Source organism: Grammomys surdaster, unplaced genomic scaffold (genome assembly GCF_004785775.1).
Source record: "Grammomys surdaster isolate TR1022 unplaced genomic scaffold, NIH_TR_1.0 210, whole genome shotgun sequence".
Lineage (NCBI taxonomy): Eukaryota > Metazoa > Chordata > Mammalia > Rodentia > Muridae > Grammomys > Grammomys surdaster.
In genome coordinates this window covers 67318-94761 of record NW_021604655.1, presented here as the reverse complement: position 1 = coordinate 94761, position 27444 = coordinate 67318, and the positions used below count along the sequence as shown (strand labels likewise).

Below are 27444 nucleotides of genomic sequence, written 5' to 3'. Positions count from 1 at the left end.
TTATGTGGGCTTTTGAAACTTTAGTGCCAATCCCCAGTGACATACCTCCTCCTGCATGGCCAAACCTTCTAATCTTTCCCAAACAGTTCCACCAACTGTAGACCAAGAATTCAAATACATTCAAACCGTAACAGGGACATAAGTAATATTAAAATGTTAACCTGCAAAGCAGAACCACTGTAGAGAGAAAGGGACCATGTAGCTTTATCTTTAATAAGATCAGGTACTGGAAACCTTTTGAGGTCTCACAGGAAGAGTATTGTATTCTAACTAGTATGAACTCAGTAAGATAATAGTTGATGTATTAGCTTAGTCTGGAAAAAAACAATTTAGGTCAGAGGAGATAAGAGTCCGGACATATGGAAGAGCACCCACACACACACACACACAAATCCACAGGATAGGACAGAGAATTGAGTTTGCTGTACTTAACAGTAAGTAGGCCAGCAATAGGAATAAAACTGGCAGCAGTGGTAAAACTCATCCAAGACCAGTAAGTTGAGATCTTGTTTGGAAATCTCTAATGTATCTGGCAGGACACTGGGCTGTCACAATTTGTGCCTTCTGCTTACAGGGATTGTACTCATACACCCAGTGCAGTCCACAGTTCCTGGTGTAGTGAGATGATCAGTTGAGTATGGAGACTATAGCCAGTTCAGCACATTATCTGTCCATGTTCCCATCCCACCTTCACATCTGGTGCTTTACAGCATCATTCACCTGTGTAGCTGGCTTTGAAGTTCTCAGACTCAGGAAGTGCAAAGTAGTTCTTGTTCATGAGAAGATCAGGAATTCTGGAATCTTTTACAGTTTATTTACAATATTTACTACAGAATGCAGGATACATGAACTTACTTTAATATGCGCACTCTCCCTTCTTACAGGTGAGCTAAGAGAACATTTTGCTCAGTTTGGCCATGTAAGAAGGTGCAGTTTACCTTTTGTGAGTATTAAAACAATAACAAAAAAACCTAGTGGGGGTGCGGTGGGGACATATCCCTGTGGTAGAATGCTTGTCTAGTAGGTATGAGCATCTGTGTTTGATCTCAGACTGAGAGTGCCAGGAGGAAAAAAAAATACCTTTGAATTTTTGATTGTGTGATATTGATTAAAGCATATAATAATCACAGATATTTATTTTAATTAAAATTTGTTCTATCTGGTGGTGGTGGCAGTGGAGGCAGGGGCAATCACCTTTAATCCCATCACTTGGGAGGCAGAGGTAGGTGGATTTCTGAGTTTGAGGCCAGCCTGGTCTACAGAGTGAGTTCCAGGACAGCCCAGGCTACACAGAGAAACCCTGTCTTAAAAATAACAACCGGAATTTTGTTTATTGTCTTGCTTGTTCCTTGACCATTTGCATCTATTGTATTGCAAGTTCCTCAGCTAAGAACTGACCTTAATACTTGCATGTAATTAAAATGGTATAAAAGCAAAAAGGAGGGGGGGTGGGATAAGGGGTTTCTAGGGAGGGGAAAGGGAAGTCATCTGAAATAAAAATACATAAAATATCCAATAAAAAAAAGGAAAATAAAACAAAAAGAAAGAAAAAAAAAGGAAAATAACAACCAAACAAAAAGTTATAGTATTACATCCTTTCTCCCTTCCCATTCCTCTTTACAACCCATCTCATGTATCCCATTGGTATTGTAATTTGGGTTGCTATTATAGTTCAGAGTTCACAGCTGGGTTAGACCATCATTGCCTTTATCCCAGAGCAGCCTGTATAGTACCACATGGCATCATGAGACCCAGACAGTACTAAGGAATCCTCTGTCACAGACAGGATGTCGTGTAGCCTGGGCTGGACTCCTACTTGCCTAGTAGGGATGATCTTCAATCAGTGCAGGTCTTGCCTGCTTCCCAAATGCTAGAATTACAGATTTGTGCCATTATACCCAACTATCATCTCATTATTAACACAGATTTTTAATGTCTTGTGAAAATGGTCCCATGTGAGCATAGGACCGTTCATTGTCTGGACCACCAACTTTTCCTCCATCCTATGTTAAGAAAATTATCTTTCAAGTATCAGAGTAATATCAACTGTTTGTGTTTTGCAGCAGTATGATTTTGTAAGAAAGACTGATGAGGGTCAAATATATATCTTCACTACATAAACATCAGTGTCTCCCCAGAGTGTTGGAGGGAGGAGACAGAGTGCCTCATTCTTGGCCAAATGATAAACAATCTGCCCCTCCCAGAAGGGAGGTAGCCAACTGTTTACCCTGAAGCTTGGAGCTCTGTTGGTGAAGGGTTTCCTGTTCCTCTTGTTCTTGAGGGTGTTGTGTGTGTGTGACACACTTGTTGAAGAGGGAGTAGTGAAGAGCACTTGCTGCTCTTCCGGAGGATGAGTTGGATTCCAGCACCCACATGGGATGGCTCACAACTACCTCTAACTCCAGTTCCATGGGATCTAATGCTCTCTTCTGGTCTCCATGGTGACCTCTATACACATGGCATACATTTGCACAGGCACATAAGCATGAACATCATAACAAAGCATGCGCTGCTGTGGTAGTGGTGTGAGGTTCATTGATCTCAGGAATGCCCAGATACACCTACCTTTGTGGGCTTTTCTAACAATTCCTTCATTAGAAACAGGAAAAAATGAAACACAAGTACTTGGGTGGCATTTCCTTTGACTAACACCATTAGTGGTTTGTTTCTTGGACTTTGGACTCTATCAAATGTCCTTGAAGAAAGCTCTGATGGTACTTCCTCAATTCCCAGTATAGTAACTCTGAGATTTAGCCTTGGGTAACTAGGAGGGTATGTAGTAAGGGCTACTGACATGTGTTGTTGAGATCTTATTTTGACAAATGACAAAGTTGGTAGTCTTATGTGAGTGGACCTCATGGAAACATGATGTTCATGGTTAATCCTTTTCTATTTTCATTTTTAGGACAAAGAGACTGGCTTTCACAGAGGCTTGGGTTGGGTTCACTTTTCTTCACAGGAAGAACTTCAGAATGCACTACAACAAGAACATTTTATTGATGGAGTAAAAGTAAGTATTTCCGTCTCATGTGTGGTCCATGTCCCTTTAAAGAGTAGTTGATGTCCTATAAGGTCTGGAAAGGGAAGTCCCTGAGGACTCCTCTTTAGTTTTGGTGCTATGGACTAAATGCAGAATGCACACAAATACTAAATACATGCTCTTCTGAGTTACATGGAAACCCCTGTGATGGCTTATCAGCGTGTATGTAACAGAACAGTGGAAACAGTAGTATAGGCAAAGTGGCTGACACCGTCTCATTCCCACTGACTTAAGTTTCAGTTGATGACAAGAGGAAAAACAACAAGGTACTTGAGTCACTGGGTATGAATCTCCAATCTTAAAAACAGGTAGATTATCCCTTTAATGTTTCTTAAAAAAAAAGAAATAAATTTAACTTCTCTGACAGTGCTTTCCCTCCCACAGATCGATGTTCAAGCTCAAAGAACAAAGGTTCTGCACGGGGCTCAAACATCTGATGAAGAAAAAGATTTCTGAGATGATCAGTGTATGATCCATTAAATAAATAGAACTGAGACTTTTTCGAAATGTTTTTATTTGAAACAAGCTGCACTAAGCAAGACCTTGGTTTCAGTTTCCCCATGGTGTAGTAGAAGAGCACAACAGGGCAAATGCATCTGCTAGCATAGTTTCAGTGTGCAAACATTATCCCACTTATGTTTTATGATGTTATTCATAAAGTTCTTACAGAAAATTTTATGCCCCCCAACGAGTATTCTCATTTCTGTGTGGGGGAGTGTCTTCTTTAAGTGCTGCAAGATTGAAGAAGCACAAACAACCCATTTTATAAAAAAACAAAAACAACTGTGAAATAGAATAATCAATTTCCTGGAATAAAAAGGAGCGCTAGGATCTATCACCGAGATTTTTTTTTTTAATTTTTTTTTTAAATTTTTACAGTTTAATCTTTATCCCCTTAAGAGTCATCTCTCAGATGATTCCTTATCCCATTCCTCCTGCCCCATCTCCAAGATGATGTCACCACCCCTACCCACAAAGCCTTCCTACTCCCTGGGACATCTTCTTTCACAGAGTCCAGACCAGGCAATCCTCTGTTGTATCTGTCAGATTTAGTTTCAAGAGGCCCCTCTATTCCTTCCTCCGCTTTTTGCCTTCATGCTCATGTTCCTTGGGGCGACTGCTATCCGAGGGTCTTTTAGAACCACCATGCTGTTTTGCTTCTTCCAAAAACTTGTCCAAACCAAAAGGATCTTCCTCAAACTGAACTGGTCCTTCTCGGCCCCTCTGTCTACGGTCTGAACCAGAAAACTCCTTATCAGGAACAAATCTGGGGGAAAAGGAGAAAAGGTCATAAACGACTTCTGTTTTACTGGCGTAAGCAGGACCAACCATCAGCTGTCTGATTTGGTACCTATGGGTCTTTATCCTGGTTTCGAGGTCATCACCATACATGTCCTTGTCCAGATTTTTACTGGGCTTGTAGATACTCTGAGCCATATCTTTGCCACCTCTCCAGGCCTGATCATAAACATTGTAAATTTCATCTTCTCCGCCTGCAAATCCACTGTCCATACCCTGTGGAAAAATGAAAGACACCAAATATAAAGATATACTTATCCAAAGCTGAATCTGACTGCTGAGCAATGAATAGTTCCTTGTTTACAGCGAATTAAAAACCGCAACTGCAACATTCATATAAAATAACAAGTATAAACTTCTCCACACACATAGGAGTTCTTACTTAGAGACTAAGATTAAATCAAGGTAGTCATTAGATTTAGGTGGGTGTGGTGTTGCAAGCCTTTAGTCCCAGCACTAATGAGGCAGGCAGATCTCTGTGAGTCTCAAATCAGTCTGGTCCAAATATCACCTTCTAGGATAGCCAGAGCTATATAATAGGTCCTGTCTCAAACAGCAAGGACACATGGCTGGGTGGCACACAACTTTAATAGAGACACCCAGGAGTGGAGGCAGGCAGATCTGTTTTACAAAGGCCAGACTGGTTTACATAGTAAATTCCAATATAGCTGGGGATACAGAAAGAATACATCTTCAAAAATCAAAAATAAACAAAGCCAAATCAAAAAGACGATACAAAGTTGGGTATGTGGGGAAGGTGGGGTGCATCTGGGAGGAGGTGAAAGAGAGTGAATATGGTCAAACTCAATTGTATAAAATTCTCAACTGAATTTAAAAAATAAATCAACAAACAGCATCATTAAAATTGAAAGATTATGCTGGGCAGTGGTGGCACATGCCTTTGATCCCAGCACTTGGGAGGCAGAGGCAGGTGGATTTCTGAGTTCGAGGCCAGCCTGGTCTACAGAGTGAGTTCCAGGACAGCCAGAACTACACAGAGAAACCCTGTCTCGAAAAACCAAAAAAAAAAAAAAAAAAAAAAAAATAAAGGTTGTATTGTAGGTCCTGGACAATCAATGATGCTGAGAAATATTACCTCAATGACCTGAGAATGTCACTATTAATTAAAACACAAGATAATATGGTCCTCAATGAAAATCTTAAAAGGTTTCTCCCAGATTTAGAAGGCTTAAGCTTAAGGTTAGAAGAGATGACCATGTTGGAATGTTGACTTATGTGGTACTTTCACCCCGCCTCCTGCTCAGCTTAGCTGACACTGCACAGAGTTAAGAGTAAAGCTTTGGAGTCAAAGCATTCAAGGTTGAATCTTGGCTCCATCAATGACCGAACCCTGTCTCAATTATCTCTGAGAGATAATAGGCTGCTGCAGAGATGGCTCAGGGTTAAAGCACTTTCTGCATAAGCATGAGGGCCCAAGTTTGGATTCCTAGGACCCATGTAAACGATAGGTGGGTGTGGAAGCTTGTCTGTAATTCCATCCTCTGAAGATGGAGACAGGAAATCTCAGAGCAGGCTGGGTGGGAACACTAACTCTCTGTGAGTTCTGGGATGGACTGAGAGATCTGCTCAGTGATTAAGGTGGAAGGAGGAGTGATAAAGACAATTCCCAAGAGCAACTTCCAACATTAACATATGCCTGTACACACATGTGTACACACACAAATATGCATGCAAATGAAAATGTATAAAAAGAAAAATGAACCTCTCCCCAGAAAAACAAAAGTCTAGCTTCATATGTTGTGCGTCCCCCCCCCCCATGTTTTCTTAAGGATTGAAATGAATAGACTTCAACAATGCCAATACAATATAAAAACTATAAAAAACATGTATTGTTGCTTGGAAGAACTTACTCACATGCTATCTCTAAATCTCAAACCAGCAAGTCACAAGTTATCCCCAGGAAAAGCTAACACTACACTTTACTGTCTTCAATCAACAGGAATATGGAAGTATACACCCTTGAAAACAAACCCCTTCCTTCCCAACTTGCTTTTCAGTTGTGGTGTTTTGTCACAGCAATAGAAACCATAAGAAACCTACACACAAGATAAAGGTGTTTTCTAGACCCACATACCTTGGATTGGTTGAAGAGCCTTTGGTCATACTGAACTTCATTGGAAGTTCGAGGATTGGGCACACCAAGAGCAATGACTTCACTGATATCTCGATTTTCATTTCTCTGTAGTTTTGACCTATTTGAAATACATAATTATCAATACATTTTCACAGATAAGAGGAATATATGCAATATAAATACACCCACTCTCAGAAGCAAAGGAAATGAATGTGTTGTATTTATGTCTCATGAACATGTATGTTCTGATGATACACAATCACACTAGCAGCCCTGAGAACACTTCAGATGCCGAGAAAAGGTGGGTATGAGTCTACAGTTGGGTCCTACTAGCTCAGAAGAATACACAAGAGACTGCTTTTTGGATACAAATGGATGCATCACACACTTGCAATCCTTCTCAGCAGGATACACTCAGCTCTGACCTGCCTCTTTCTTATTTGCAATTATCCCAAACCCCAAATCCCACCTCTGGAGCACAGCATTTTCTGGACTTTGAAGCAACCTCAGTCCTCAGGCTCTTGTAAATCACAAACTTTGCCGATGCCTATTTTATGTTCCTATGAATCTATTGGATTTGTTTTACACCACTTCATTTTCCCATTATACAAAGCCCTGTTCTGAATGCTAAATAAACTGCTCACAGGAGTCAAGAATCTTCCTTCAAAACTTAATCCTCTTCCCACTGCACGTGGCACAGCACATGACCTAGAAAGGATGTCACTAAGGCTATGGTGCCTGGCTTTCCATCTACACACAGGCATGCAAGCAGCTTCTTCCACTACTTGGGAGTCAAAAAGCAGACACCTGAACAATTTTATCCTTCCCTTCAATACAGACATGAACTATGTTTCCCTTTCCTACAACTGACATTCTCAAGACTAACTGCTAATTCTACAAGGTGAAGAACGAGCAGGGAACCTTCTAGGAAGCTTCAAGTCTGTTACGATAAACCTTTTGAGTGTGGCAAAGTTTGTTCTCATTTTATTACCAAGCTAAAGAACTGCCCTTCTTCCTGACTCACATTTATGCAGGTTACAACCCACCTCTTATCGGGAGCTGCCCTGGAAAGGTTCCGGTCGTGTTGCCTCTCTTTGCGCCTGTCATGACGGATTTCATCTCTTTCACGGGCCTCTCCATCCTCTGTGGACACAGTTGAAAATTAATTCGTCACTACTCATATTTTGGACAAGAGGTTCTTCAGCCTTAGAAAATGCCATTTTTTTTTTATGTTTTGGAGACATGGCCTAGGCTAGCCTCAAACTCTGGCTGTTGTGTCCCACCTTGCTGCTGGGATTACAGGTGTGCACCACCACTTCTTTGTGGCCACACTCAGCCCTTTAACATTAACTGCAGTCAATTTAAATCCAGTTTGTGGAGACCCCTAGGTCAGCTACAAGTTACTGAAATGCACCTAAGTAGGAAGCTGGACTGTGGGAGAGGAGAGCATGTGGTGATGAAGGAAATCCAGTCATGCTAATTGTTAAAAAAATTAACCAGAGTCTAGGTGGAGAGAGGTTCATTTCATCACACATGGCTTTTCAGCTCTTCCTCTTCATGTAGGAGAATTGTCATGATAAAATGCAAAGACAGGGCTGGGGAAATGGCTGAGTTGGTAAAGAGTCTGCTGTTCAAGCCTGAGGACCTGAGTGTGGATCTCTAGCAGCCAGGTAGACAGCTACACATTGAAGTGTGTGTCTGTTGCAAACTTCTCTCGTCAGCCAACTGGGGAGCTTTCAACTCAGTGAGACCCTTTCTCAAAATACAAATAGTGATTGAGCCAGGACACTCAATGTCACCCTCTTGCCTCCACGTGAACATGTAATTGGTATATGCATGCACACATGTATATCAGCATACACACACACACACACCACACAGATCTTTTAACAAATGGAAAGAAATGATAACCATGTACAGGTTTTGGTTGGAGCTTGCTGCCCAGCCAGCCTAGCTAAATTTGTGAGCTCCAAGCAGAGAGGCTTTGCTTCAAAACCTAAAGTGATTTCTGGTCAGCTTTAATAGTGCCATAGAAGCCACTAGGGGTGGAATGCGGGAATTAGAGATGTTATCTAAGTGCTGGACCCTGCACACCACAATCCTGGCCTGTCCGGCAGGGTGAGCCCACTGGTGCAGCAGGGACAGTGCTGTCATGGGGCTGACCTGCTGTTTTGGGGTCAGATCCCTAACTACTCTGACACATCTCCAATGCAGAGAATCAGCTATACTCGGGTAAACTCAAGGGCTTTTGTAGTCATCTATCTTTCCATCTAGAATGTTCTTCTCCCAGATAGCCACATGGTTTATTCCAGGTCTTTGTACGAATATTAGCTTTTACAAGTAAGCCCCCTTCTGACAAGTCTTTCCTTCTGCAATTTTTATATCCTTTGTTTTATTTTCCTTTACCCATTGTATTATATACTATATGATTGACTCCATTTGCTTTTGTTGTTGTTTTGGAGACAGGACCTTATTATGTAGCCCTGGTTGTCCTCAAACTTTCCATCCTCCTGCCTCATCTTCCTCGGTGCTGGAAGCAGAAGTATACTACCAAGTGAGTTACTCCCATATAAAAGACTCTTTTAGATAAGCACTTCTTCATTTTCTGGTAGCTGAATTCTACATTATTTCTGATATCTCTCAATTTTTCTTGTGCATATAAACTATTTTTGTATACTGTAAAATACCCTCCCATATACATGCTCAGTGCACAAAGACCTTTTCAAATGATATATACATTGTCATAAAGTAAATTCCACAATGGAAATTGTCATACCTTTTTCCACATGGGTTTTGATCCCAGCTCTCCTTTCTCTGGCTTTCTGGGCCATTTCTCTAAGTTTCTCTTCATGTTTCTCCTTTTCTTTTTGAGCCATCTTTCTTTCTACTTGGGCTCGCATTTCCACCGCTTCTCGAGCCTGTTTAGTAAAGGGAGACCGTAAGTGGAACTCACAGTGGGATACATATTTACAGCCATTTTCAAACTCCTCACTAAACCTGCCTGTAAAGGCATCTGCACACACTAAAGTTTGTTGCTGCTAAAAAGGCTATACCACTTTGGAAGGCTGGGCGCTTGTCTCTAGGGAATGTTTAAATGGTGCAAACACAGCAAGCCCTGGTGATTTTGATAAGTACATTACTAATGCTTTGGCTGAGCAGTACAGTGGGCACCCAGCACAAAGAATATCATCAGAGTCCACTAGTTCAAAACCAGACTCGAATGCGCTAGACATGGTGGTATATGACATTAATCCAAGCACTTGGAAGGCAGAGGCAGATGAGTCTGTGTATGTTTGTTCCAAGACAGCCAGGGCTATGTAGAAAGATCCTGTCTTAAAAGCAAAACAAAGGAAACCAGATTGAACCATCGTGAGACCCAGCCCCAAAATGTAAGTAAATCGGTAAATAAATGTCGCTGGACATGGTAGTGCATACCTGCAATCTAAAAATCAGGAGGCTGAGGCAGAAGGATTGCAACGGGCTCCAGCATAGCCTGAGCTTGAAACTCAAATCCTATCTCAAAAACCAATCCACCAAAATTTAAGCATGACTTTATCTTACAACAAAATCTTTCCTTACATCTGAAAGATTTCAGTATGAAAAAATCAAATACAATCAGAAAAAACTTCACTTATTTGTATGTGCATGTGCATATCAATACAGCACTAAATCTATAATGTCAATAGGTAATACCATCAATGCCGTTTTGTGAGTGAACTAAATCACGATGCTTATGTAGTCTTCACTACAACTCTTCTTTTGGGGAACATCTATATCTAAAATAGAAGAAAACTTTGCAACATACAATAGTACCTAGTTATCTTCAAAGAATTATTAAGTCAGCCTAGGAAACCAGTACTCTGGCACGGGTGTACCATCGCTGCTTGGGTAGTGAGGGGGCCCTCTTTATACAGACCCACAGCTAGCCCGTGCTGTTAGTGTGTGTGTGCACGCACGCACACACACACGCACACGCACACGCACAAGTCAGTGTCCCTCTGGACCGGAGGTAAACTGATGTAGAGTCATAGATGCAAGATCATTTAACAAACTAAAAGACTAACCTTTCGATCAGCAATGTATAGCGCTTCAGCTAGTTTGGCAAAGTTTTCATTTATGTGGACAGTTTGAAGTCCTCTTCCATCAGCGGCCAGCCGTTTATCTAATGGAATCGTATACCCCTGAAATGAAAGCAGAAGACAAGTCAGCACAGTGGGGCTGCAGTCATCGTGGAACACTAGCTAGCGCACGCCCATTCTGAGAACCACACACATTTCTATTTCTCACAGTTCCTTTCACACAACCATAAATGCTTTGGATGGAGGCTCCATGCTCTAATTAATCACCCTGGTAACTACACGAGGCTGGCAACCCAACTCCCATCTCACAGGAAGGTGGGGTAGAGTGCCAAGGGATGGTGGCAAATTCAGAGTCAGAACATGGATGAACTAAGACCGGATCACTAATGATGCAGGAGCCCAAGCATTTAAAAGAAGTCTACTGTCCAGTAGTCCAACTACAGTAAAACCAAGTCATAAGAATGCTAACTGCTAGAGCCCAGGGAATATGCTAAACATCTATTGGAATCCTATCTTTCAGGCCTGGTTTTATTTTTCCAGATTTGTAACTTATTTATCAAACACTACCCTTAAGTCCATTGTCTCCTAACACGAAGCAGTGCTGAGTGTGCTGCTACATGTCTGCAACCACACAATGAGAGGATTACAAGTTCAGGACCAGCCTGGCCCACACAGCAAGTTCTAGATAACAAACTGAGACCTTGGCCCCAAAGCGAAATACAAAGAAACTCCCATTTGAAAAGAATCCAGAGATAAACAAAGACCCACAGTGTTTCAGAGTCATCTCAACACATAACAGGGTTACACAGATACGAATCAAGCTACCTAAGACTGTCCAGAGCCTTTCCAGTGGAGGATGACTATGTCATTTTATATTTAATTCCTGGCTTACAGTTGCTGCCTTCTCCCATCAATGTGTGTCATGGAGTAGGACTCCAAGCCTATAAGCAACAGGAATTAGGAAATGCATCCCTTATTTTACAGATCCCCACTAATTTGGAAGCTCTGGCACCTGAGAGACATAGGATTTTTGTTCGTTTGTTTGTTCTTTTGAGTTTATGTATTTGGGTTTCTCTATGCAAACCTGGCTGTCCTGAAACTCATTATCAGACCAGACTGGCCTCAAACCTATAGAGATTCCCCTGCCTCAGGAGTGCCACCATGCTCTGCAACACAAAGGTTTTATTTTTGGGCCTTATTTTTTTAGACAGGATCTGGCTATGTAGTCCAGAGTAGCCTTCAACTTGTTATCCCACTGCTTCATTTCATGTGTGCAGGAATCACACGCATGTAACACCCCTCCTGACAGCACTGCGAAGAGCAATGCTACACAGCAGAATAGCCAGCAATAAATAAATAAATAAATAAATAAATAAATAAATAAATAAATAAAGCAGTGAAACCCCCCTAACCACCTCCTCCTGCCCCTGAACACTGAACTGTTGTCCTTTTTATTGGTTTTTTCTGGGAATAATTCTAACCTAGAAGCTTGACCTTCATGATGAATTACATCTTCAACCAATAAGGTATTTCTGTCTCACACTCTCTGTCTTTCTCTCTCTTTTTTCTTATTTATGTTATTCTGACAGCTATACTATACCAGAGAGATTTTCATTGTATTTGAGTGCCTGGCATAGCATCATTTCTAGTGTAGTTTAAAATGCCCCATGAAGCTGTCTCTCTATTTCTTTGGGGTACAACAGGTCTCAGATGCTGAATGTGTACACTTCCACTGAGCTCTGCTCTCAGCAGTTATAATTTCTTAAATTTCTTATTCGGAATGTTAAGCTGACTGAGGAGCTGAAGCTTCAAGGAATGTCCCCAGGTTGCAACTCCTTTCTGAGCAATCCCCAGGGACAGTCCTAAGAGAGTGTGGGAAAGTACCTTAGCGTTCTTCCAGTTGGAAATACAAGGAGGGATCTTCCACTCTTGCTGTTCCTTCACAGTCATCTGGAAAACAGGTGAGAAGAGAAGTTTGTCTAACAGTCTAACTCGAAACCCAAATACAACCCTCCCCAAGGACATCTCTACATGCACCAACACAGGACAGTTGCAGTAAAATCTCTGCTAGAGTGGATACTGTGTTCCTGGCATGGACTGTAGCTACAGGAACGCTAACGTGAACAATGAGAAGAGTTCATATTATCACAAATGCTGGACAGTACTCTTCTATACTTAACCATGGCTGACTTAGAGGAGTGGGGCAATGTGGCAGCTTTCAGATGAAAACACAAACTGTGCAAGTCAAACAGGACCTGTCCACTCCTCTAAATTCAGACCTCAAGCTACTGCGGGTAAAACGGCTGCTGCTCCCGCAGGTTCATTCTCAGAAGCACACTGTATTGTACTTTAGTCTTAACTGGGTCTATATCTGATCTCATAACATCCATTAAAAACAAAAGTGTAATCATTGTGGTGACATGTACCTAAGGCAGAGGGACTGTTCGTAAAACTAAAATCACAGGTAAGAAATACTTTACTGTAGCAGGATTACCTTCCGACTAGGAGAGTGCATTACAGGTGCAGGAGGAGAAGGAGGTCCCCGGGGAATTTTCTTATTAATCCTGAAGAATAAATCAGAGTGAAAGAGTCATAGCGTGAAGCTTGTTTTTGTCAGCTGGTAAATGTGGCCACTGTCACCACTCACCTCACAGTGTTAACACAGCACAGTACAATACACTCCCAGCTTGATATAAGTGACACACAACTAATTAAACAGGAATCGTACGATCCAGTCACCCGGATAACACAATCTAGACAGTGAGCATTCTCATCACCTCAACTTGTGCATGACCCATGTCTCTCCCTTTTCTTCTCCATCCCCACACATTTCGCCATGGGCAGCCACTCATCAACCGCCTGTAACTAAGTGTAAATTTGCATTTTCTAGAATTGTTCAACATGAATTAATTTATTGTCTGTGTGTGAGGTGGGTATGCATGGATCCTGGTAAGTATGGGGGTCAGAGAACAACTATGCAGGAGTGGGTTCTTCCCTCATGCCATGTGAGTGCAAGAAACTTGGCAGACAGTGTCTTTAACCTCTGAGCCTTCCCGCTGACACCACTGTCCAGAGTTTTATATATACACAGAACCATAACATTGCATTATGTGTTTCTGTCTGGCTTTTTTCATATAGCATAATTATTTTCAGACTCATCTGAAAAGACTTTTCTCAGCCCAATAATGTTCCAGGTACTGATGTACCAATGTTTGCTTATCTAGTCACCTGTTGATGAACATGTGCGACACTTTTCTTGTTTGATACTTAAAAGTATAAATATATTCATATAAGTACACTGTAGCTATCTTCGGACACTTCAGAAGAAGGCATTGGATCCCAGATGGATCCGAGCCACCATGTGGCATGTGGTTTCTGGGAATTGAACTCAGGACCTCTGGAAGAGCAGCCAATGCTCTTAACCACTGTGCCATCTCTCCAGCCTCCTCTTGTTTGATGCTTTAAAACAGCAGCAGTTCACCCTTGTGAAGCCATATACTTACTTGAATCTTGGTGGCTCCATTGGGTCTTTCTGCATTTCTACCATCCGAATAACCCTTTGTTTAGCTCCAGAATTGAATGCTACTCCTTGCTGAGATGGTGTATAGCTAAAGAAAGTAGATAAAATCAAAGGTGTAATTAGTTCAAGCTTTTTTGGTAGGTATTTGTCTTCTACTACAGTCCAAAGTGACCACACTTTCAGAAACAGACTAGAAAAACAACAGAAACCGAATCACAAACAAGATGTGCACTCTAGTGCTTAGTGACTTTCCTTCTTATCCTCTCCATATCCCACCTGGGAAGTACTCCTCAGCTTCGAAGGTCCAAAACTAGCATCTACTTTATATCTATTTTCATTATGGAGAAAAAATTGCCAGGGCCAGAAAGATGGCTCTGCAGTTAACAGCACTGACTGCTCTTCCAGAGGACCCAGGTACAATCCCCAACATGGATGTCAGATCACACTGCCTGTAACTTCAATTCTAGAGGATCTGACTTCCTCTTTCTGGCCTTGTAGGGTACTGGGCATACAGGCAAAACCCTACTAACTCGATGTTTTCCTTTTAGTTCTGGTTCCAATCATTCCTCACACAGTCCACTGAAGGCCCTCAACATTAAGCAATGTTATAAATGCTTATTAAATATAATAAAAATGATAAACAATTGTCATTTGGGTCATATACCACAGGAAATGGTTTATTCTCTTAAAAAAAAAAAACCTGAAAATCAAAACCCCCAAAACTCTAAACAACCATCTGAAGATCACAACAGTTAACATCTCTTTTTCTTGAGACAGGGTCTCATACCAAGTAACCCTGGCAGTCTTACAACTCAAGAGATCCATAGGACTTTGTTTACGCATGTGCAACTCTGCCCAGCTTATAACAGTTACTAACATGGGTATTTCAAAGAACTTCTGCAAGCAAGAGTTAATAGGCTTCAAAAGTCATTATTTACGACAATGTGTTTGTAACTGGCTTTGTAGGCTGGTGACAGTTATCAAAATCCCACCTACTGAGTCTGATATGCAACTAACTCTTCCATACCGGATATACTGAGCAGGAGCCAGCTTGTCAGCTGCACGAACTGGCATGGCTGCAGCAACCTTCTGTGACACAGACTTTTCCAAGGCGACTCTTGTCTTTTCTGTTATCTGAAACGAGAAGCATCATGTTGAGTAGTTTGGAAATTAGTAAGAACATAAAGTCACCTAAAATAATCACATGTATCCACTCTTAGTTACCTCTTTAATCGCCTCTTCATCGGGCCTTTGCAGGTCTGGGTCATCTGCATTCATAACCTCCTTTGGAACCAGGTCAGTGTATTTGCTGTAAATGACCTAGGGTGTTCAAACACAAGCAGGCTTAGGGATACAGAGAGTGGAAAAAGCAGCCTTGTTAAGTCAGTCTAGATGTCAACATGTCCTTGTAGCATATTTGTCGTTCAGATTTTAAAACTAAAATTGGTTAAAATACATACACAATTTTTATAATTTAAGAAAGGTAGAGCTGGGGAATGAGATTTTTGAGTTGGCTTCTTCAGATCAGTCATTTTACATGTAATTAGTGGAGATTTTATAGTTCACATTATATTTGTATATAATTATCAACTAATCTTTAAGTTGTAATAAATATATTTGCAATTAAAAAGAATACATACACAAATTGCTGCTCTGGTTCCAAACTCATCACTTTCCCTTGAGCCCATACATTTAAATTATTTGAGATCTTCTAATCAAGTCAGTATCCAAATACACTCTGCCAACAAGATCTTATGCATTAGTGATCTCAATTTGAGGCTCACTAGGACTTGAAATTAATGATGATATAAATTGCCTATGGCTCCATTTTTTGGATTAAAAATTTTCATCAGATTTTAAGTCAGGTCACTAAATAATTTACAAATTCACTGAGCCTAGAAAATTCCACTGACCTCATCCTATTTATAATGTTTCTGTTTTCTGGAATCAATTCTATCTGGAATCAAAACTAAGAAAGAAAACAAAAAACAACAAACAAACAAACAAACAAACAAAAAATCAGAATATTTTCTTCTGCAAGAATAAGAGAAAAATAAATATGCGTACTCTCTAGTTTCATTTCTGTCTTTGTGAGTGATAACCTGACCAAAAAAACTCAGGGAGGAATGGGTTTATTTGGCTTACAATTCCAAGTCAGAGTCTATTACTGAGAGACACTGAGGCAAGAACTCACACTGCTCATCACATTAGGCCCAGTCAGGAGCAGAGACGTGAATGACCCTCTGCTGTTTGCTCCTGTTTAGCTTTCCTTTCCCACACAGTACAGGAATCTCTGTCTAGGGAATGGTGGTGCCCAAAGTGGGCTGATTCCTGTCAATTATCAAGACAGTCCCCCACAAACATATGGCCAACCCCATTTAGACAGTTCCTCGACTGAAGCTCCCTTCCCAAGTGATTCTGGGGTTATAGCAAATTGACAACAAAAATGTATTATCCTAGTACATAACTTGTTCTATACTCAATTTTAGGACTACTTTATGAATTCTATCAAGACCAGCAAAGTTCTTGACTCATCCTCCAATAAGGTAGGTCCACAGATCAGATGTACCTCCAGTGCCTGGTTCAGAACATTCTACTATTAATGTATTAATTTTCCAGAGTTATAAAGTGAAATATCTAGCTTACTGTTTTGAAGAATGAAAGGGATTGGAAAAGAGAATTTAGCACAGGTTTAACTACTGACATAGGAACCACCAATAGCATCATCTTTGATAAGTGTTCATTTTATAAGGATCCCAGAAGCACACAATAATGAGAAGAGTGAGGATCAGGACATGAGGACCACATAGCAGTAACCCACCTCAAACGTCTTATTTCTTTTTAGGGTGGAAAAATCTACATCACCACAAATTGAAAATTCTCTAACATGGTAGAGGAGAGCAGTGAGATTACCAAGAGTTAACCGCTTTTACATGGTAGACATTACAGGGAGCTTCTAAGTACGTGGCTTCCCAGTAGTCATGGTGTTCGATATAGTCTCAATACTAATTTAGTACATAAGAGCCATTTGCTGCTTCTTATTTGGGTATTCCAAAGTTAATAACCCTTTATACAATCATCAGTGAGATTCTAGCATCTGACAAGGCAGAGTGAAGGACATCACGTCTAGCATTTTACAGCCTGAAACTTAATGTGCTGAAGAAACTCAGCATATCAGCATATCTCAGTACGCAACATAGCTGGGAGGAATCATCTGCAAACTCTTTCCTGAAGCAAAGAGCATGGGGATTTACTCATCGAGAGAAGAGCAGGCCCAGGCATGCATGCAGCCTCTTCTGGCCTCTACAGGCATCAGGCACACACGTCGTACACAAGTTAACATATTCATATACATAAAATAAACCGAATTTAAACCATAAAGAGAAAGCAGTAAGTCATCCAACCGCTGGGTTGACAAGAATAGGTCTGACTGAAAGGGGAACCTGTCAACATATCCACCATGTCGTCTGCAATACATAAATAAGTTAACATCATGGGATTTATCACAAGGTCAGCTGAAGCTGCTGGAGTTTGGGAGGAGGGATTGAAGACATTCCTTTAGGTACTATTATTTACAGAACATTTTCCACAAAATAGTTGCAGAAGGAAACTGCACACACCAGGCTTTTAAGACATCACTGAAGTCCACACAAGTTCTATCAAAATATATCCCAAGAACCTCTTCCTCACAGGTTTCTGAGTGTTTTATGCATTGTAGTTTTAAATGCATGGAGAACAACAGCCTTAGACTTTTCTCAAATATGAAGTGTTTTCCCCGCTTCTTATACCTACCACTAGACATGGTTGTGACTCTAGGGCAGTGGTTCTCAATCCTCCTAATGCTTTGACTCTGATACAGTTCCTCAAGCTGAGCTGACCCCAACCATACAATTACTTTGTTGCTACTTCCTAACTATAACTTTCCTACTGTTATGAATTGTAATGTAAATATCTGATATCCAGGATGTCTATTATATAACCCCAAAGGGGTTGTGACCCACAGGTTGAGAGCCACTGCTCTAGAGGGTCAGACTAAAGTCTAGAAGTAAGGATCCACTGAAAGCTTGCCATGGCTTAACATCACTGAATCTAAGGAGATTCTCGGCTTCTATCAAGTCTAAGGGGAAACAACAAAGCTAGTTCTTCAGAGTAGTTCCTCAGCTGAGGAGAGCCACACTGTGATGACACTAAGTTTTATGTTGTGCCTTTGGATTACTCTTTAAGATGCTGGGTGACAAAAGCAGTCTGTGTTATATCCAAATGAGCTATTCAAATAAGAACTGGGGAAGTAGCTCTGTGGTGGAGCCTAGGCTTGGCATAACACAAACATCCTGGATTGGATTGGATCGCTAGTTCCATCTAGAAAAAGTAAAGAAAGCAAGCACCTCAAATACACGGGGGGTGGGTGGTGGGTGGGTGGGTGTGTTGATTTTTGTCTATAGGCAAAAGTAAAAGCTGATTTGGGGCCAGGGGCACAGTACAGGTGCAGAACAATTAATGGCCTAGCATGCATGAGGTCCTGGGTTTCATCTCTAACAAGACCAAAATCAAAACTGTTTTTTTTAAAGAGTCTGTGATTACTGATCTTAAAAGTTTGTCAGCACTTGTAGAATACCAAACAACTTTTTGAAACATAAAACAAATACCTAAGTACAAAAGCTGTCACGGCTGGGTGTGGCCTACAGCAACCGGGAGGGTAAAGGCAAGAATGTCTAAGCTCAAAGCCAACTTGGGCTATATGCCAAGACTATGGTTTAAAGGGGAGAGCAGGTATTACCAAGCTGTACAGAATTCCAAGGCACAATGTCACTGTTAGTCACAAAGTTAATCTAGTATACTTCATAGCTATACAGTATATTTTGTAGAGATTTTTATGGCTGGACCCAGAGCTTTGTGTACACCAAGCAGGCGACTTACCATCAGTAAGAGCCCTAACTTCACTGCTATTTTTTCTTATAAAGACCTATTTACTTTATTGCATGTCTATGAATGTTCTGCCTGCACACGTGCGTCACAGGCATCCCTAGTACCCAGGCATCAGAAGATGGCATCAGATGCCCCGAAACTGAAGTCACGGGTGAGTGATAGAAACTGAACTCAGACCCTTTGCAAGGACAAGTGTCTATAGCCACGGAGCCATGGCTCCAGCCCCAACTTCACTGTTACTTTGACATAACCCACAACAGCAAGTGGTTTACCATTTCCACAAAATGTAATATACTTCACAAAATATTTATCAATAAGAAAAGCAAACAAACAAAACCAACAAGGATTACCTTGTCTTTGGACTGTCCCTGTCGAGCAATTGCATCATATTTAATTTTCCCTTCTGGATCCACCTGAATGGCTAGTGCATTTGACATTTTTTTCTTTCGCCCCATATCCAGAGGATACTGGGCCACATGGATTTCTGGGAAAGCACCTCCATCTCCAAAATCCTGTATATTTCAAGAAAAGAAGTAAAAAGAATATTTAGTAGTAAGTAGCAAATCATTCAAGTTAGCAAATCTATGCTAGGTATGAGTGACAGCAGTAAACAAAAGCAAGGTTTTCATCTTGTGCAGACTACATTTAGTGGGCAAAGGAATAAAAACAGACTGAGTGTAGGAAGGACCATGAGGATCATGCAAGGCCCTGGGAAGAGGCACTGACATACTTTCAGTGGAGTGGCTGTGAGGGCCTTTAAAGAAATCACACAAGTGAAAGTCTCAGTCAAGAAAAGCAAACAAAGGAAGATCCAAGCTGTGGTGGTTTGAATAGGTTATGGCCCCATAGACAAATGGGTGTGAATGCTTGACCCATAGGGAGTGGCACGACTAGGAGGCGTGGCCTTGTTGATGTATATCACTGTGAGGATAGGCTTTGCTGTCTCTTATATGCTCAGGCAGTGCCCACGTGGCACACAGTCTCCTGCTGCCTTTGGATCATGATGTAGAATTCTCAGGTCTTTCTCCAGGACCATGTCTGCCTGGGTACTGCCATGCTTCCCACCATGATAAAGGACTGAACTCTGAAACTATAACCCAGCCCCAATTAAATGTTCTCCTTTATAAGAGTGGCCTTGATCACAGTGTCTCTTCACAGCCATAAAACCCAAACTCTACACAAGGGAACCATTTTCTTTCTTTTTTCTCCCCCCCCCCCCCAAGGGTAAAGGTGGGGGGGTGGGGGGGCGGGGGAGGGGGGGGGGGGGGGGGAGGGAGGGTGAGAGGGAGAGAGGGAGAGAGAGAGAGAGGGGGGGGGGTGAGAGGGCATAGACTTTGATGATTTAAAACTGAAAAACAAACAAACAAACAAACACCTCTGAAGTTAGAACAACTTTTGGTCCTAAATAGATTACTTACGGTATATCCGACCCCCGTTACCAAGAGTGTTAGAAAAAAGTGAAATTCATCAACAAGAGTGTATTTACTGAAAAATAAATTCATTTTTGTAAGATTTTTTTTTCAGAGTATTTCATTAAATCTTGGATGTGAATTTCTAGCCCCCTGGAGAGGGTTGAGATTTTTGAAAACCAACAAATCAAGTGAAAAAGAGCTATATTCTTGTAAATTAGGCAGAAATCAACTCTTCCTAAGACAAGTGCCTTCCTGTACTCAGACCATCAATCTGACACTCGCTCAGATTCACTGGAGGTCTTCGACTGTAGTCAGCACTTCACAACTGTAGCTGTAGCACTATGTGCTCATTAACCCTGTCAGAAAAATCACAGCTTTTACTGTGAAAACTAGAACAAAATGCCTTCTTCAGAGAACAGCCACTCCCTGAAAAGCACCCTGGCATTTTCAGATCAGCTGGCCACTCAACTTTGATTTCCAAATGAACTGCTCTCATCTGCCAGGATATATAAAACCCTTGATAATCAATTAAGACTAGAAAAGCTAACAACCACCAGATGTCAGAAAGCTCAAAGGCTCACGTATGAAAAATGAAGCCTGCTGTACCCACTCGCTGTAATCCAGGGAAAGCCCCACCCACAACACATCTATAACCTCTCAAAAAGGACACTAAGTACAATTATATAATGCCTGCCACCACTACTTTTTGGCTGTGGACAGGAATAGATTATCCAGGAGGCTGGAATGCTTTCCTATCTTGTCATGTATCTCACTAATTCCAGACAGAACAAAACCAAAATCCCTAATAACAGCAAGACAGGCCTCACACATGACGATTCATAAAGACCAAATGAGAATCTGGACAAAACAAACTCTAACAAGACCCAGGACTGTGTAACAGCAAGGCAGGGTGGGCCTTGTTAGGTGCTCAGTTTCTTGACCTGACAGAGGCATGGCAAACAAGGGAGAGACAGAGTGCAGAAGTCTTTGGGCAAGATGCTAAGCAATGTTTTTATCCAAAGATACTAGAAACACACCTGGAGGCAGACTGAAGAAAGGCAGAGACCTCAGGTATAAGGAGATGTCATCACCAGGTAAGAAAGTGCTACACTGGCCTGGAGAGTTGGCTCTGTGCTTAAAAGCACTGGCTGCTCGTTGCAGAGAACTCAAGTTTGGTTCAGAGGACCCACTTGTAACTCCTGTCACAAGGCCCTCTTCTGACCTCCAAGGGCCCTGTATGACTGTGGCACACAAATGTACGTGCAGGCAAAACACCCAGACATATAAAATAACTTAAATCTCTTACTCTGATTTTTATTTTTCGAGACAGTTTCCCTGTCCAGGATAGCCCTGGCTGTCCTGGAACTCACTCTGCAGACCAGGCTGGCCTCGAACTCATAATCTGCCAGCCTCTGCCTCCTGAGTGCTGGGACTACAGGACTACTGAATGCATCACTATATCCAGGCTAAGGGGAGATCATTTGCTATAAACACAATATATAAGTCTATTAACAGCTGAGCCATCTCTTCAGTCAAGATAGGTTAAGTCTCAAATGTTTACTTTTCTCTCCAGATAAGGAAGATAGGCAAATATGTGAAACTGGGAAAAGATATGTAATGAAATACACACAGGATTCTGAGTAATCAGTTAAATATGGGCTGTCAAGGAAATTTGTTCTTTGGAGACAAATCAGACATACAAAAAGATCTTTGCTTCTACTAAATCAACCAAAGTTTAGCTTTCATACTCCTAAAAACGTATGTAAGTAATATTATGACCAGGTATGTGCTAACATTCTCAAACTGAAGATTTAAAAAGCACACAGAGAAGTCAACCGACAAAGGAGACACTACTGGGGTTTTCCCTGACAGTTACCTCTTCAGTTATGACATGGTATTATTTTCACTGCTGAAAGTGGGATAGGGATGAACACAACTCAAATGCAAACCCACTCTCATTCTTCTTATAAAGATTTCAAATTTGTATTTATTATTACTAGTGCATGTGTGACAGAGAAAGGAGGAGAGGGAAAGAAAGAGAGGAAGAGGTGGGGGCACATACCCACAACACAGTGCATGTAAACAAAGGATTGGGAACTGTGCAATCAAATTCAAATTGTCAGGTTTGTGCAGCAAGTGCTGCTTCCTGCTGGGCCATCTGCCTCTTCTATTTGTATCACACCCTCCCATTACTGTTCATGTGTTGCAAGGCCTACATTTGTAAAGGTATGCTAGCTCCTTTTGTATAAGTTGAATAGTTCAGCACAATAAGAAGTAAAATAGTGATTCTCTGGTGATCACCCACCATGACAATAAACAAGAAGAAAGTCTTTGCAAGGAAGAGCATACTTTCTGAACTCACCACTGCAGGGCTGCTAACAAGCACCCTCCAGGGTTCAAATTTATCTTACAAGTGTACAGTAATATACTTCAGCCACACTTACCTCTAACAGTCTCGGAATCCAGCCTTTCCTGTATCCGTATGGGGGAGGCTCCCTTCGAGAGGAGACCAGAGAGGTCTGCCGTGATCGCTGAGATCTTGCCCTTTCTTCAGCTTCAAGTTGGTCCTGAGAGAGCTGAGTAGGCGCAGGTAAAAAGCTACAGGATATCAAAGTCAGAATTTAATTTTTCATGATTCAGCTACAATATTCTTTTGCTCAGCACACAGACTTTTCAATGATTTATAGAACCATTCAATATTTATTACATTCTTATGTGTGGAAAGGAAAAAAAAATTACTCAGAGACAAACGTAAAAACCCCTTGACTATTCCAGGAGCAAATGCTTGTCCAGACTTTAAAACAGGCATATGAACGAACGCACGCAGGCACGCAGGCACGCGCGCACATACACACACACACACAAATTAATATATATATATATCACCACTGATAAGCTGCAGATTTCTGTGTTATTCTATACTCTATACAGAAGCCAACCTACAGCGCATAGTTTCCTAAGACTTCTTCCCAATTTTCATTTACCAAGATCTAGTTAGGTAGCTCAGGCTGGTCTTGAACTTGCCACCATCTAGCCTCAGCCACTTGAGTGATGAGATTATAGAGGAATTTAACACTATGTTACCGTCCTTTACTATTGATTTCTTTTCTTTTTTCTATTTCTGTAGACAGGGACTCACTGTGTAGTTCCAGCTGCTTCCCCAGTTCTGCGATTACAGCTCTCCAGACCATCTATCTTTCTGCATTATGATTAACTATTCATTTACCAGATTCAGCAACCTGAGGAGAGGAACTGCATCCTGTGCTTCTTTTGTCCCTAACTGTCCCAGCCCTGTCTGGTAACAGGAGATGCTCCAACATTTCCATGTGATTCACTCTGCATTCATGGTTTTATATCATGGCAGTCTTCTTGCCTTTAACAAGTCATCTCAAATCCTTTGCCAAAAAATACTAAAGATTTACCAGTAATGTTTTTAAACTTACTTATTAAGGGTCTCACCAGGCTGACCTCAACTCAGGCATCTGCTTGTCTCTGCCTACCAAGAGCTAGGATTAAAGTCACGCAGCACTACACCCAGCCAGACTCACATTTTTATTTAGTTTGTGTATGGAGGTGTGTGTGTGTGTGTGTGTGATGGCACTGTTGTAAGTGTGAAGACAACTGTGGGAGTCAGTTCTCTCTTCCCATCATGTGGGTCTCACAGATGGAAGTCAGGTCTTTGAGATTGGCAGCAAGTGCTTCTATCCACTAAGGCATCCCTTGCTGGGCCTGTACCCGAAACTTTTAAGTTATATTCTAATGCTTTACCCCAGCTGTAGCATTTGCATTATCAATTTTTTTCTCATGTAATCTCTTTCCTAATGGAAGTAAGCTCATGAGCATATTGAGTAAAAAGACACAGGAAGCTTACCTACCATCTCACCAATAACCAATAGAACACAGGACACCGGGTATGTGTCCTGTACTTTTCCCACACACCCAGCAAACAGGTGATACTCCAGAAGACTGTAACTAGGCAATTCCTAATTCAATTCAGTCCTCAGAGGCTGAGGACTCAACACCAACAGACTGCCTCTACTTCCAATAACCAACAGAGACTTTGTTACCAGTACTTTGGTTCCACTGACTAAAACTGGGGTCCCCACTGTTTTAAATATTAAATATTCTCTTCAGATTCAGTACAGAGGTGTGCTGAGATGGATTTTGGGTGACCAGTTCCTTTAATAAAGGCAACAGAAGCTGGAGCACGGTGGAGACCTTAATCCCACTTGGGAGGCAGATGCAGGTGGATCTGTATGACCAGGCCAACCTGGTCTTCAGAGCATGTTCCAGGTAAGCCAGGGCTACACAGAGAACACTATTTCAAAAAACCAAAACCAAATCAAACAACAAAAAAACAAAAAAACAAAACCACAAAAACTCTACAGGGGACAGGTTCCTGAGCTTAGCCTATTAGGTGACAGCATAAGGTGTGGCTGACCTCTACAGGTGCAGCCACTGGGACCTAACACCTTCCTCCCCTCTTTGATGCATTTGCTAGGACAGTTCATGAACCTAAAAGGCAAGGCAAAATGAAACAAAACAAACACACACACACAACAAGCCAACATATTCAATGCTCGTTTTGAGTTTTCAAAAATATAAGTAGGCTCATTTCATTTTTATGTGTATGAGTGCTTTGCCTGGCTGTATGTCTAGTTACCACATACATGCCTGGTGCCTTCAGAGACTGGAAGAGGGTGTCAGATTCCTAAATTGAAGTTACAGATGGTTGTGAGCTGCTATGTAGGTGCTGGGAATCAAACTAGATGATTTTAATAAATAACACTTAAAAACAAACAAATGAAAGCTAACTTAAAGCTTTGTAGTCCCCAAGCCCAACCGTTTCGAGACTTCACTCTTCACCATTGCTAAGATAAGCACACAATACACAATACACCCCTGGTGTTTTTGTGCATCCATTTTAAATTCTACCTTTCCCCTCATAGTCCTACTAATCTATATCATAGTGCCTGAAGACTTCAATGTTTGCTACCTGTAACACTTAGTCAGCATAACCAAGGCCAGTATGGCACAAGTAAGCATCCTCTGTTGGCTCTAGTTTCATTTCTATTGCTTTTGTTAAAATACTCCCGCAAAAAACCAAACCAAAACAACAACAAAAACAAAACAAAAAAACAAACAAATTAAAGGACGAGAGGCTTATTTGTTGTCTTAGTCAAGATTTGTATTCTTGCACAAAATATGACCAAGAAGCAAGTAGGGAAGGAAACGGTTTATTTAGCTTACACTTCCACATTATTACTGTTTATCATCAAAGAAAGTCAGGACAGGGTCTCACCCAAGACAGGAACTTAGAGGAAGGAGCTGATGCAGAGACCATGCAGGTGTGCTGCTTACTGGATTGCTTCCCCTGGCTTGCTCAGCTGGCTTTCTTAGAAAACCCAGGACTATCAGCCTAGGGGTGGCATCACCCACAATCGGCTGGGCCTTCCCCCCTTGAACACTAATTACAGCAGGATCTCATGGAGGCATTTCCTCAAGGGAGGCTCCTAAGTGATAAATCCAGCTTGTGTCAACTTGACACACAAAACCAACCAGTCCATTTGTCTTACAATTCCAGGTTACAATCCACCAAGGGTTGTCAAGGCAGCTAGAGAAAACCCACAATCAAAAGAGGGACCTACTTTCTTGCAGAAAAGGAAGGACGGAGGCAAGCAGGCAGGCAAGGCACCTGAAACTGCTTGCTGGGTTGCAGAGTGGCTAATAATCATCTAGCTTTCTTACTCCTTTCAGAACCACCTGCCTAGAGAATGGTGCTGCCCACAGTGGTTTGGATCTTCCTGCATCTCTTAGTAAGGAAAACAATCCCCCACAGACAGGTCCATAGGTCAATCTGATCTAGGCAATTCTTTTGCCTGATACCTTTTTACTAGGCGTTAAGCAGACAGTTAAAGCTAACCAGGACAGTGTTGTTCTGTTTTTTTTCATTCTGGTATTAAACTACCTATACAGACCTGGTTGACCTTAGAACTCAGATCCTCCTGCCTGCACTATTTTCATCTGTGTATCTACTTGTCCATCTTCTGGTAACAAATAAAAAAATATATTTCATTCTATATACATAACCTCTAGGGCAAAGCAGGACAATGAACCTTAATTCCCATGACCAAAATATTTTTAGGATTCATACTGTTACGAGTCAGGAAAAATATGAGAAGTGGGTTAGACAGTCTATGTCTAAGCCAATGTCCTAAAATGAATACCTTCTTTACACCTTCTTTAAAATCAGACTTTTCCAGCTGAGCTCTCACGGAAAGTTTTTCCACTTGGAGCAGTTAGGAGTTACATAACTTTTTGGAAGTCTCCTACTTAGCATTTTTTTCTTAAAGGCTGGGAACACTTTACATACGGTAACCAGGGCAACCAGGAACAGCATAAATCGGAGGTGGTTCTATGTACAAAAGAAATTCTAAGGTCCAAAGTTAGAGCGCGGAGCTGCTCGCATTTAGTAAACAGCAGCCGCTGCTACTGCTGTCAATTAAAAAATTTTGGTCGGTTCTTGGATGTTCCCAACTCTTTGTTTTTTGCAAAAATCTTTGTTTCGGAGGAGAGAGTAGCAGGAGAAAATGAGAAGCCCAAAGCATACAAGCGGCTGGAAAGCCACAAGATTGGCGAGCTTTGCTCAGCAGGGATAAATAAGCCGTTGCTACGCATCACAACTACCTAAGCCAGGAGTCCACAAGGCACTCGCCAATCTACCGCGCCGCTTACGCGAAGCACATGTGAGGTCCTCGTGGCGAGGCCACGTCGAGGCTCTCGGAACAGGGAAGGGGCGAACTCAACCCGAGAAGCCCTTAAGGAAAGACCCCGGCTTCGGGGAGGCCTAGTCGCCAAGGAAGACCGAGGATAGGTTCTAGCCATGGTTTTGGCCAGGTTACTTCTGCGCCTCAGGCCAGGGCAGAACCCGAGAAGTCCGGGCAGAAAAAAGGAAAAGATTTGTACTCCAGACCCTTCCGTATCGAGGATCCAAATCAACAACCCACCTGGTGAGCGCCATCTTCTTCCGCTCCTTTCTGCGCAGGCCACAGCGTCGCGGGGCGAGTCTTGCC

The 27444-nt window shown here is 41.7% G+C and overlaps 2 protein-coding genes across 2 annotated transcripts in view; one reads left to right on the top strand and one right to left on the bottom strand.

Moving 5' to 3' along the window:
* The window catches only part of Slirp (SRA stem-loop interacting RNA binding protein), a 6957-nt gene extending 3416 nt beyond the window's left edge, over nt 1-3541 (top strand). The window contains exons 2-4 of the mRNA XM_028771918.1: nt 885-943; nt 2906-3010; nt 3425-3541. Coding sequence (XP_028627751.1) covers nt 885-943; nt 2906-3010; nt 3425-3496 — 236 coding nt within the window. The 3' untranslated portion in view covers nt 3497-3541. The remainder of the gene's footprint in view (nt 1-884; nt 944-2905; nt 3011-3424) is intronic.
* On the bottom strand, nt 3537-27444 carry Snw1 (SNW domain containing 1). Its single transcript, XM_028771915.1, has 14 exons — nt 27379-27444; nt 22816-22969; nt 19310-19471; nt 15258-15353; nt 15061-15167; nt 14017-14121; nt 13008-13077; nt 12398-12463; nt 10499-10615; nt 9211-9352; nt 7481-7577; nt 6435-6552; nt 4392-4555; nt 3537-4307 (listed from the first exon to the last, which is right to left on the bottom strand). Exons 1-14 carry the CDS (start codon nt 27390-27392, stop codon nt 4109-4111), a joined length of 1611 nt encoding a protein of 536 aa, XP_028627748.1. The 5' UTR covers nt 27393-27444; the 3' UTR covers nt 3537-4108.

Bases quoted from the DNA above. Each gene is read 5' to 3' on its own strand.
- Snw1 (XM_028771915.1), bottom strand. The intron at 19,472-22,815 runs GTAAGTGTGGCT...TGAAATATACAG, and splicing joins GGATTCCGAGACTGTTAGAG to GATTTTGGAGATGGAGGTGC. The intron at 12,464-13,007 runs GTAATCCTGCTA...CCTGTTTTCCAG, and splicing joins TGCACTCTCCTAGTCGGAAG to ATGACTGTGAAGGAACAGCA.